The following is a 12,600-nucleotide window of genomic DNA, read 5'->3' as shown; positions in this document are numbered from 1 at the left end:
CTGGCCGTGCTGACGTCATCACCACTCGACCGCTGGACGTGTTTTGGTGAGAAATGTTTTATTTCACTTAAAAAGAATACATATCCTGCATTTACACAATTAAACCCGTATGTGTTATTGGTAATATATGTATTGGTTTCCTTTTAAATGTCATTGACGAACTTTACTGTGATGATTCGAGTCGTTTTCTGATGTTTTGTAGAAATTTAAATGTAAACAAACCTTCAACCCTCATAAAACTCACGTTTAGTAAATAAATCAAAAGCTAGACTCGTAGTCAAGACCACCTACACCGAGACCAAATCTATCAAGACAAAAAAAAAATGTATATATGTTAATAAGAGCTGTCATTTGTCTAATCTAACCGGAGTCAAATTCCCTGTCTTGTTTGACCTGACTTGGCCAATAAACCTGATTCTGATTCTGAATGGTTAAAGATTTGAACCATTTAAATTTGACAGAGATAGGTTTTATTCAAAATGCAAAATATAAATTATTTTTACTTGCATCATGCTGAAGTTGTACAAAATAGGTTAAAAAAAAAAAAGATTTGTGGGAGACTAATGTGTGACTGTTCTTGGATCAGGAAATGGACTTCACTGAGTGCTACGCAGACTCGGTGTCCACGGTTGCTGCTGCAGCCCGATCAGGCCATCGGAGGCGGGTCAGGGAGCTGATACAGAGAGGCTGCAGTCTGGACTGCAGGGACAACCGCGGCTGGAATGCTCTGCACCAGGCGGCGGCGGCTGGCAACAAAGGCTGCGTGCAGGAAATCTTGTCTGCTGTCAGAGGTGAGAAATGCTGTCGCCTACAACCTTTCAAATGCCTCTCGTCTTCTTCTCTGGTCCTAACTGCTTGAAAACTCAAACAGAAACTAGTGTGATCGCCAAAAGCAGAAACACTGAGCTTTAAATGTGTAAATTTAACCAAATAGGAGACTGCTGACATCACTTTTCCTTCAGATTTCTCTAATGTTTTAATAATATACAACTGCAGGAGGAGTCATGGGTGAGGATGCTGCTGTTTCCCCTCGTCTGAGTCTCTTGAATGTTTGCGATATTTTATCTGGGATTTGTTCCACACTGTAAACTGAATAAGATAAGATAAGATAAGATAATCCTTTATTATTCCCTCAATGGGGGTAAACTCCTGTGTTAGCAGCAGTACACTTAACATATACACACACACACACACGCATGCGTGGAAGGGGCTAAAAATTTAAAAAGTAAAAGATATATATAATTAAAAAATATGGACAGTATATACACAATACACAATATACACAATGCAGTGGAGATACAAAGATAAAAAATATAAGATAAAAAAAATAGTGCAAAGGAAGAAAAACAGTGCAAACCAGCAGGTAAAATGAGTGTGAGGTAGACAGGTATTGCATGGATATTGCACATATGATTATTGCACATTATGATTATTGCACGTTATTATTGCATGTTATTATTGTCCGTTAGCTACAGTGATCAGCCTGGTTGTAAAGGACCTGCGATGCCTCTCAGTGGTGCATCGCGGGTGACGAAGCCGGTCACTGATGGAGCTCTCCAGGGCTCTGACAGTCTCATGAAGTGGGTGGGAGACATTGTCCATGATGGAGGACAGCTTAGCCACCATCCTCCTGTCCCTTCATTCCAGTAACAGAGTGTCAGAGTTTATAAATTGGTAACGAGACAGATGATGCGGCCGTGTTACACTGCGCATTGAACAGGCTGTTCAAGGTCAACACACCAGGACAATTTTGAAATGTTTCCACAGAACAAACTTTGCGATTGCCACAGTCTCGTGTCTTCTGTGATTAGTTGCATCATCACTTTTGTGACTGACTCCTCCGTATCAGTCAGACTTTTGTTCTTTTTTTCCTGCCCATTCATGCGTCTGCAGGCGATAGCGGCACAAGTGCTCGTGCATACGTGAACTGTCTCACTCATGAGGGGAAGTCTGCATGTTACCTGGCAGCGCAGAATGGACACCTGCCGGTGGTCCGACTCCTCCTGAAGGCCCACGCCGACATCAACCAGCTGACTGACGACTTGTCCTGTCCTTTATATGCAGGTACTTATAACACTTCCATCCCGGCGCTTACATACGACATCACTCCCGCCAACGCCCAGATGAGTCTCCTCTTTTGATAATAACATTAAATCTGTCTCCGCCAGCTGTGGACAACGGACACAAGGCAGTTGTTAAGCTTCTGGTCAGTAAAGGCGCAGAGGTCAACGGGACCCACACGGCGTCCTGCTGGACCTGCCTCCATCAAGCCGTCTACAAGGTAAATGATGATGCCGACGAAGCCAGCGGCTGCGTCAGAGCTGCCACTCAGTGTCCCGCCTCTCCTCAGGGTCACCGGGGAATCGTGAGTGTTCTCATCAATGTCTGCAACCTGGAGGCACAAGACGACCACAACATATCCCCGCTGTTTGTTGCTGCGCAGTACGGACGGGAGGAATGCCTGGAGATGCTGATCAATGCCGGTGCAATATTCTCTATCCATTATGTGCAATATTCTCTATCCATTATGTGCAATATTCTCTATCCATTATGTGCAAAATTATTCTCTCATTCACTCATTTTTATAGTGTATATATATTTATGTTTCCTGTTTCTCATTTTGTTGTTTACACAGTCTTTGTTTACATAGTCTTTGCATGTGTGCACTTTTACGGAGCTGCTGCCTAATCTCACTGTACCAGTATAATGATAATAAAGGCTTTCTATTTCTATTTCTAAACACCTGCTCGCCTCTAAATGAGAAACGTCCCCTTCAGTGTCCATCTGTCAGTTATATATCTTAGAAAACTGCAGTGGAGTTCCTTAAAATGTAGAATAATATTTCACCAATGTCATGAAACATCTAAATAAAATATCACATTTATAAGATTCCAGCTTGACTGTCAGTTCTCCAAACGGCTGTTTTTCATAATCCTCACAAATCATTTAGTTAAACTAAATAAGAGCACAATGAAAAGATCATGTTCTTCTGATGCCAGAGATCTACCATCACAGGACCTTTTATCTTTTTACACACATTACAAAAACAGGATTAAGTTAGTACCTTTTTTAAACCGCAAATGACTTCTAACTTATTTAATCAGAAATGCCGCAGAACAAGAGCAACTTTAACCCTTTCATGTGACTCTGGTTTCCGCTCCAGGGGCCAGTGTGAACGCGCAGGCGGTGGATCTGGCGACCCCGCTGCTGATCGCCTCTCAGGAGGGCCACCGGGCCTGTGTGGATCTGCTGCTGGAGCACGGCGCCGACCCCAACATGTCCTGCAGCCACGAGTGGCCTCAGCTTCCAATTCACGCCGCGGCTGAGTTCGGCCACATCAGGTACCAGTTGGTGTCTCAGAGTTTGTTTAACGTTCACAACCAAGTGATCCGACGTGCTGATGGATAAATGTTTAGAGACACGCAGGCAGGAGATGCTGGAAGCATTCACTCACATATTTTATCTTTTTAAAAACAAATCTGTGTGCAGTATCCTCAGGAGGCTGATAGACGTCACCGACCGACGGTGCGGTCACAGCGATGCCATGGTGAGTCCGCTGTACGTGGCCATCCAGTGTCATCAGAGCCAGAGTGTGGAGACGCTCCTGGAGGAGGGTTACAGCCCAGATGCTCAGGAGTGCACTCGCTCCCTGGGCCTCCGCTCACCGCTCTCCTTGGCCTTGGACTCTACATGCAACCAACCATGCAGGTCTGTCCAAAACAAGAGTCCCGCTGACGCACACGGACCTCTTGAGGCGTAGGAAATGAAAGTGCCTCTGATCCAATTCCAATCTCTTTCAGCGATTTGGTGAAGTTGCTGCTCGCTGCAGGAGCAACTCTGTGTGAGGAGGAGTGGTGTAATGCCTTCACCACCATCAGGACGGAGCTGCTGGAGCTCATACTTGAGCAGAGATGGATCTCTCGGCCAGAGGTCATCACCAGGGAATGTTCAACAACACATCATGTTGGCAAGAGGCTGCTCAAACTGCAGGAGCTGAGGGAGATGCTCTGTGTGGCTCTGAGTGAGGTGACGTTTGCTTCCTGTTGGTTACCGGTGCTTTTGAGGATGGGACTGGACCCATCTCTGCTGCTCCAGCCCCACATGTAAGTTGCCAGTTCGCCTCTTTTTACACATTTTTTTGTTCAATCCTTGTAGCTTGTGTTGTGGAAAAACCTGCTAAACCCCTGAAACACATTATTTCCAACCAGGTGAATAACTGGACTGAAACAGAGTGTCTTAGTTATCAAGAATAAGACTTGACAAATGATCCAGATTTTAGTAGATTTAATTAAACAGTTGCATGGAAAAGGGTCAGAACATACATCAGGCGTCTCGGTGCAGAATAACAATGAAACAGAGGAGCATACTGATATTGAAGCGTAGAGGATGATTCATTCTAGTAGATAAAACATTGACTACGGCTGCGTCCGAAAACGCATACTTCCACCCTAATGAGTATGCAAAATGAGTGTGCAAGATTTTTTAGTGCGTCCGAAACATTAGAACATACTCAATAGTATGTACTATCCATACTCATTCCAGAGAAATTTTTTAGTGGGGATTGATGGACACTAGCCGAGCAGAAACTTACCACAATGCAATGCAGCGGCGTTTGGTTGTGATGCGTATATGTCAGAAGTATAATATTATTATATAATATTAATATTATAATATTCTTATTTAATGCTATTATAGTCATCTTGTTTCGGCCAGAATAAACGGGAAAGAGCGGAGCGGAGCGCTGCTACCGCTGCTACCGCTGCTACCGCTGCTACCGCTGCTACCGCTGCTACCGCTGCTACCGCTGCTACCGCTGCTACCGCTGCTACCGCTGCTACCGCTGCTACCGCTGCTACCGCTGCTACCGCTGCTACCGCTGCTGTGACAGGTTACCGTGGTAAAAACTGCAGTGCTTGATCTGGTCTGGCGTTTGTACAAATCCTGCTCTGCGCAACTTTTCGCTCACCTTTTTGTAAATCTCGCTATCCCGGTACTTTCTACCGTCTACAAATGAAAAAATGTTCCTATCTTTCATTACCGTACATTTATGAAGTGATTAGTCTCCTCCTGGTCTTGCGTTTCTCCGTGTTTATAAGAACTTCCTGGACTCAAAAGACCAAGATTCCTTGTGAAAAGAACATGCGCAGAAAACAAATTCCTGTTCCTTTTGATGGGGAAATCCCGAAAGGCCATACATGACCAAATATTCGGGTTATAAAAGGAGTAACCCAGGGGTCATATTAGGGTTGTTAAAAACCAGAATATGAGCAAATTCCGGTTATTCAAAGGGATTATTGGTGTTTACATGGCTTTGCAAAACCGGGTAATTGCTAATATTCCGGTTTTAAAAGGGTTATTGACTGCATGTAAACGCAGTAATTGGTGTTCCCACCGCTAATCTTTGTTTGGTCAGAGTAGTAATCAGCACCTGTAGTCGGCCAAGGCTACATCCTGCTGCTCCCAGCAGTTTGGTTTTCATCAATTGTGGGAAGCACTTTTTTCCCATCACAGCTTGTCCATGTCCTCTGCTGCAGGCTGGAACATACGGACGGCGAGACGCTGAACTACCTGCTGGAGTTTGTAAACTGGTCGACTCTGTCTCCTCCTCTGAAACTTGTCCTGGATCAAAGACGGGCGGCAAAGACCTGGGATCCTCCCTCCCACTTCGGTAGGGTGTTTTTAAGTGAAGCGTTTGGGTTCGTCCTGGGTGCAGTACTGATCTGTCAGCTCCTCCCTGCAGAGTCGATGCCCCGCCTCTCCCACATCTGCCGGCTGCAGGTCCGAGAAGTGCTGGGACCGGATCTGCTGATGAGGACCGACGTGGTCCAGGAGCTGCCTGTCCCTCCACTGCTTCACCGCTTCCTCACATTCGGGGACATCAAGGAGCCCTCACACGTTCCAGATGCATACCGGATAATAGAACAGTACAGTACGCACCAGCACAGACACGTTATCTGAGCGCTTTTGTAAGTGTGGAAGTCTTTATTTCACACCGGCTGTGTTTGCACGGACCAAGATGTCATCGAAGATGAGACCAACTCACAGAGCTGCGGAGGCGACTAAAGCAAAACTAAGTACTAACTGAAGAGGAAACGAGGGAATGACACTCTGAACTAAACTGTGAACTTGTGTCAACGGCATTGAAAATGTCAAAAGAAATGAAGACAAAAGGAAAACATTGTCATGTATTTTTTTTCTATTTAATTAAACATGCATCTGTATGTATTTCAAATTATTTTGGGATTTTTGCATAAAGTCTGTTTTCTACTGAATGTTTTCAGTTTTTGTCTTTTTAAAATACCACAAAAATAAAAGTAATAAATAAATACGAATAACTAAAAAAATACCTTTTTTATTGTTCCTTTTTCTCGCCTCTCGTGAAAGAATGAAAACTGGTTCTCATGACTAGCATTTAAAAATAGGTATTAAATAAAATCAGTAACTTAATACAATAGAAAATAGAAATATGGTAATAAAAACGTCTTCTGGAGCAGCAAAAAACACAAGAATTATAAAAAAATCAACAGGGAGGAAAAAATATGGAAAACAAATTTTATAAACAATTTTGTATATAATATTATTATCATCATTGACTTTCCACCACGATATGAAAAATAATGGTAACGTGGCCGGATTCTGATTGGTTGGGCAGTTGTCAATCACAGCAAGGGCTCATCTGATTGGTCGCCGCTAAGTATGCTGGGAATCGTAGTTTACAGCAAGTTACGACGTTGGCGACGGCGGGGTTGTTTCGGTCGTTTGCTTGCGATAAAATAACATTTTCCACGTGAGGCCACCAAGCCACAGCCGAGGAAGGATATGCCTTAATGTATTTTATACGTGAGTATGTGAAACACTTGATTTTTCTCAGATAGCTGTGTTTTTCTCCACAGGTATCGACTGTGTTGCTGTTCCTTGCTAACATTTCGGCGCATTCGCTTCAGATAACAGACATTTGAGTCCTGACTGTTAAATTTTGAGCTGCTTTTATATAAATGATTACACTTTCTCTCATTTCCATCCAGTGTTAAAAACACAGGCGAGAAGACTAAAGCGTGAAGTGGGATGTGTTAGCAGCCTGGCCGCTAGCAGCTGATGAAACCCTTTAAAAACTAAACATTTGCTTTAATTTCTCCACGTTTTCCTGCAAACTCGCCTTATAGAAGGTGGAAACACCTTTCCACCTGAGAATAGTGGCCGGGAGTTTAGGGATCACAACCAGAGCATCTTCTGTTGAGCAACTTCATCGATAATCAGGTTCTCATTCAATCATTTGCATTGATCACAAACTTAAAATTAAAGTGCAAAAACACAATTAAAGATTCAGTCTAACGTAAGTGAAGGCTGTTTGAGGAAATTACAAATGTAGTTCTGATTTACTGGTGATTCATGGACTAGAAGATAAAGAGATCTTGCTGGAGCAGGTGCAGCTTCTTCCCTGCTGGTTCCCATCCCTGGTACCCATTTAAAAAACAATTTATTTCACCTTTATTTAACCCTTGTGCTGTCTTCAGGTCAAGGAGGGAGGAAGGGAAGAAGGGAGGACGGAAGGAAGGAAGGAAGAAAGAAAGAAAGGAAGGAAGGGAGGAATGAAGGGAGAAAAGAAGGAAGGAAGGAAGGGAGAAAAGAAGGAAGGAAGGGAGGAAAGAAGGAAGGAATGGAGGAAAGAAGGGAGGAAGGAAGGAAGGAAGGAAGGGAAAAAAGAAGGAAGGAAGGGAAGGAAGGAGGAAGGGAAAGGGAAGGAAGGGGAAAAAGAAGGAGGGAGGGAGGGAGGAAAGAAGGAAGGGAGAAAAGAAGGAAGGGAGGAAAGAAGGAAAGAAGGGATGGAGAAAAGAAGGAAAGAAGGGAGGAAAGAAGGAAGGAAAGAAGGAAGGTTGAAAGGAAGGGAGGAAAGAAGGAAGGGATGGAGAAAAGAAGGAAGGGATGGAGAAAAGAAAGAAGGAAGGAAGGGATGGAGAAAAGAAGGGAGGAAGGAAGGGAAAAAAGAAGGAAGGGAAAAAAAGAAGGAAGGAAGGGAAACAAAGAAGGTAGGAAGGGAGGAAAGAAGGGAGAAAAGAAGGAAGGAAGGAAGGAAAGAAGAGAGGAAGGAAGGAAAGAAGAGAGGAAAGAAGGAAGGAAGGGATGGAGAAAAGAAGGGAGGAAGGAAGGAACGGAAAAAGGAAGGGAGGGAAAAAAGAAGGAAGGGAGGAAAGAAGGAAGGGAGGGAGAAAAGAAGGAAGGGAGGAAAGGAGGAAGGAAGGGAGGAAAGAAGGAAGGAAGGAAAGAAGGGAGGAAAGAAGGAAGGAAGGGAGGAAAGAAGGAAGGAAGGAAAGAAGGGAGGAAGGGAGGAAAGAAGGAAGGGAGGAAAGAAGGAAGGAAGGAAGGAAGGAATGGAGAAAAGAAGGAAAGAAGGAAGGAACGAGGAAGGGAAAGGGAAGGAAGGGAAAAAAGAAGGAGGAAGGAAGGGAGTAAAGAAGGAAGGAAGGGAGAAAAGAGGAAGGGAGAAGGAAAGAGAGAGCAGGAGGAAAGAAGGATCCATTGACCCATTGATATCAAGACCTCTTTTAAGGGTGACCTGGCCAAGGAAGGCAGCAGCATACGTCCACAAATAACACAAATAACAGCAATCACTAAATAAACATTAAAATGAGAGCGCAAACTGTTTTAGCAAATAAAGTGCAGTAGTGTTGACTTCAGGAACATGTAGGAAACAACAACTTCAGTAATAATTTAAAAACACAGGCACTGCCGAAAGGATTCTCGTTGTCGGTCTTTTAGAAAAGAGTGAAAGGCTTCAAGTGAAATAAGTTGAGACATTTTCAGTTCAAATTGGAGGATATTCCAAGCAGAGGGTGCAGAGAAACTAAAAGCTTTTTTCCCCAAGTTAGTCCGAACATGAGGAACAGCCAGGTGCAAAATGTAATTTGATTTTAAAGCATAATGGCTTTTAGTTCTCTGAAGAAATAAACATAAATAACAAGGAATCAAGCCAAGAAGAGCCTTATTAATCAGAGTCATCCAGTGTGTAAATCGTCTTACATTCAGAGAATGTTTCACCCTTAGTTTAGAGACCAAATTTTTAATGTGTGCTTTAAATGTAAGCTCCCCATCAATAATTAATCCCAGATATCCCTGGTGGTCTCCATCCCTGGTCCTAATCCCTAGTGGTCCCCATCCCTGGTGGTCCTAATCCCTAGTTGTCCCCATCCCTAGTGGTCTCCATCCCTGGTGGTCCCCATCCCTGGTGGTCTCCATCCCTGGTGGTCTCCATCCCTGGTGGTCTCCGTCCCTAGTGGTCTCCATCCCTGGTGGTCTCCATCCCTGGTGGTCTCCATCCCTAGTGGTCTCCATCCCTGGTGGTCTCCATCCCTGGTGGTCTCCATCCCTGGTGGTCTCCATCCCTGGTGGTCTCCATCCCTAGTGGTCTCCATCCCTGGTGGTCTCCATCCCTGGTGGTCTCCATCCCTAGTGGTCTCCATCCCTGGTGGTCTCCATCCCTGGTGGTCTCCATCCCTGGTGGTCTCCATCCCTGGTGGTCCCCCTCCCTGGTGACCTCCATCCCTGGTGACCTCCATCCCTGGTGGTCCCCATCCCTAGTGACCTCCATCCCTGGTGACCTCCATCCCTAGTGACCTCCATCCCTGGTGGTCTCCATCCCTGGTCCTAATCCCTAGTGGTCTCCATCCCTGGTGGTCTCCATCCCTAGTGGTCTCCGTCCCTAGTGGTCTCCATCCCTAGTGGTCTCCATCCCTGGTGGTCTCCATCCCTAGTGGTCTCCATCCCTAGTGGTCTCCATCCCTGGTCCTAATCCCTAGTGGTCTCCATCCCTGGTGACCTCCATCCCTGGTGGTCTCCATCCCTGGTCCTAATCCCTAGTGGTCCCCATCCCTAGTGGTCTCCATCCCTGGTGGTCTCCGTCCCTGGTGGTCTCCATCCCTAGTGGTCTCCATCCCTAGTGGTCTCCATCCCTAGTGGTCTCCATCCCTAGTGGTCTCCATCCCTAGTGGTCTCCATCCCTGGTGGTCTCCATCCCTGGTGGTCTCCATCCCTAGTGGTCTCCATCCCTAGTGGTCTCCATCCCTAGTGGTCTCCATCCCTGGTGGTCTCCATCCCTAGTGGTCTCCATCCCTGGTGGTCTCCATCCCTGGTGGTCTCCATCCCTGGTGGTCTCCATCCCTAGTGGTCTCCATCCCTAGTGGTCTCCATCCTTGGTGGTCTCCATCCCTAGTGGTCTCCATCCCTGGTGGTCTCCATCCTTGGTGGTCTCCATCCCTAGTGGTCTCCATCCCTGGTGGTCTCCATCCCTGGTGGTCCCCCTCCCTGGTGACCTCCATCCCTGGTGACCTCCATCCCTGGTGGTCCCCATCCCTAGTGACCTCCATCCCTGGTGGTCTCCATCCCTGGTCCTAATCCCTAGTGGTCTCCATCCCTAGTGGTCTCCGTCCCTAGTGGTCTCCATCCCTAGTGGTCTCCATCCCTAGTGGTCTCCATCCCTAGTGGTCTCCATCCCTGGTGGTCTCCATCCCTAGTGGTCTCCATCCCTAGTGGTCTCCATCCCTGGTCCTAATCCCTAGTGGTCTCCATCCCTGGTGACCTCCATCCCTGGTGGTCTCCATCCCTGGTGGTCTCCATCCCTAGTGGTCTCCATCCCTAGTGGTCTCCATCCCTAGTGGTCTCCATCCCTGGTGGTCTCCATCCCTGGTGGTCTCCATCCCTAGTGGTCTCCATCCCTAGTGGTCTCCATCCCTAGTGGTCTCCATCCCTGGTGGTCTCCATCCCTAGTGGTCTCCATCCCTAGTGGTCTCCATCCCTAGTGGTCTCCATCCCTAGTGGTCTCCATCCCTGGTGGTCTCCATCCCTAGTGGTCTCCATCCCTGGTGGTCTCCATCCCTGGTGGTCTCCATCCCTAGTGGTCTCCATCCCTAGTGGTCTCCATCCTTGGTGGTCTCCATCCCTAGTGGTCTCCATCCCTGGTGGTCTCCATCCCTGGTGGTCCCCCTCCCTGGTGACCTCCATCCCTGGTGACCTCCATCCCTGGTGGTCCCCATCCCTAGTGACCTCCATCCCTGGTGGTCTCCATCCCTGGTCCTAATCCCTAGTGGTCTCCATCCCTGGTGGTCTCCATCCCTGGTGGTCTCCATCCCTGGTGACCTCCATCCCTGGTGGTCTCCATCCCTGGTGGTCTCCATCCCTAGTGGTCTCCGTCCCTAGTGGTCTCCATCCCTGGTCCTAATCCCTGGTGGTCTCCATCCCTGGTGGTCTCCATCCCTAGTGGTCTCCATCCCTGGTGGTCTCCATCCCTGGTGGTCTCCATCCCTGGTGGTCCTAATCCCTGGTGGTCTCCATCCCTGGTCCTAATCCCTAGTGGTCCCGATCCCTAGTGGTCTCCATCCCTAGTGGTCTCCATCCCTAGTGGTCTCCATCCCTGGTGGTCTCCATCCCTAGTGGTCTCCGTCCCTAGTGGTCTCCATCCCTGGTGGTCTCCATCCCTAGTGGTCTCCGTCCCTAGTGGTCTCCGTCCCTAGTGGTCTCCATCCCTGGTGGTCCTAATCCCTAGTGGTCTCCATCCCTAGTGGTCTCCATCCCTAGTGGTCTCCATCCCTGGTGGTCTCCATCCCTAGTGGTCTCCGTCCCTAGTGGTCTCCGTCCCTAGTGGTCTCCATCCCTAGTGGTCTCCATCCCTGGTGGTCTCCATCCCTGGTGACCTCCATCCCTGGTGGTCTCCATCCCTGGTGGTCTCCATCCCTGGTCCTAATCCCTAGTGGTCTCCATCCCTGGTGACCTCCATCCCTAGTGGTCTCCATCCCTAGTGGTCCCCATCCCTGGTCCTAATCCCTAGTGGTCCCCATCCCTGGTGGTCTCCATCCTTGTGACTGAAAGTGAAACAAACTTAAACTTCCTTTTGAAACTGCCATGATTTAAAGATGTGATATTTGTCATCCTCCAGTAAAACTGTCGACCTCCGACTGAGTTCAAGGAAAAAAGTAAGAAATAAAAACAGGTGATCTGGAATTTCTTAGAATTGTAGCAGAGAAACTCGGTTGGGAGTCACGTTGAGGAGAGATTTTTCTCTGTTTTGATGGAAAGTTGAGTCGGGGGCAACTGAAAAGTCTTTAAAGCAGGTTACAGAAAAACTTTTTATTGTCACTGATCTTTTGTTTGTTTGTTTTCCAACGACACCAATAAAAGTGATCTTGTTTCCACCAGTAAACGACGCTGATGGTGGATTTTAGAGGATAATACCACTGTTTCCTGCATTAAAACTAGGAAACTATAACGCCTGTAAAGATCCATTAAGTGTAAAAGATAAACGGACTGTTAAAACAACCTCAGAAACACAAAATGGCCAACAAGAGTAAGAATGAGGGCAAAGAGACGGAAATCTGCGGCAGGAAAAAGGAAAATGTTGCTGAGGTTGAACATATGTGAAAGCTGCCGCTTCAACCTCGGGATGCCAAACAAGCAGACTGAGACCCCTGGAAAGCTGCTTCCAGATGGACCGGGCCATCTGTCTGACCCGGCTGCGACGCCCTCCTCATTTCCTCCGTCGTGTCTTGTGTTTAACGACACGGCAGCCGGAGGACTGAGCAGGCTCTACAGCCGATACATCAGTGCGTGTTT

At 47.1% G+C, this 12,600-nt stretch overlaps 2 protein-coding genes across 5 annotated transcripts in view; both read left to right on the top strand.

The window, feature by feature from the left end:
* Window positions 1–16: 16 nt before the first annotated feature.
* On the top strand, window positions 17–6,299 carry asb3 (ankyrin repeat and SOCS box containing 3). Of its 2 annotated transcripts, none has more exons than XM_061707941.1 (10): window positions 17–46; window positions 587–791; window positions 1,894–2,064; window positions 2,169–2,281; window positions 2,351–2,483; window positions 3,164–3,341; window positions 3,490–3,708; window positions 3,801–4,103; window positions 5,535–5,668; window positions 5,741–6,299. In XM_061707941.1, exons 2-10 carry the CDS (start codon window positions 590–592, stop codon window positions 5,956–5,958), a joined length of 1,671 nt encoding a protein of 556 aa, XP_061563925.1. In that variant the 5' UTR covers window positions 17–46; window positions 587–589; the 3' UTR covers window positions 5,959–6,299. The 2 variants fall into 2 exon arrangements, with proteins under 2 accessions (XP_061563925.1, XP_061563924.1); XM_061707940.1 differs by lacking the exon at window positions 17–46 and adding an exon at window positions 86–107.
* Window positions 6,300–6,706: 407 nt separating this feature from the next.
* abca5 (ATP-binding cassette, sub-family A (ABC1), member 5) overlaps window positions 6,707–12,600 on the top strand; it is a 44,190-nt gene continuing 38,296 nt past the window's right edge. The window contains exon 1 of one of the 3 annotated variants that reach the window (XM_061707635.1): window positions 6,707–6,840. In XM_061707635.1, coding sequence (XP_061563619.1) covers window positions 6,828–6,840 — 13 coding nt within the window. In that variant the 5' untranslated portion in view covers window positions 6,707–6,827. Of the gene's footprint in view, window positions 6,845–11,852; window positions 11,964–12,600 lie in introns of those variants that run through there. The other 2 variants (XM_061707636.1, XM_061707637.1) reach the window with 2 other exon arrangements.

This window comes from Cololabis saira, chromosome 19, assembly GCF_033807715.1.
Source record: "Cololabis saira isolate AMF1-May2022 chromosome 19, fColSai1.1, whole genome shotgun sequence".
Taxonomy (NCBI): Eukaryota; Metazoa; Chordata; class Actinopteri; order Beloniformes; family Belonidae; genus Cololabis; species Cololabis saira.
The sequence above is the reverse complement of the archived record's forward strand: the minus strand, read 5'-3'. Positions and strand labels throughout refer to the sequence as shown.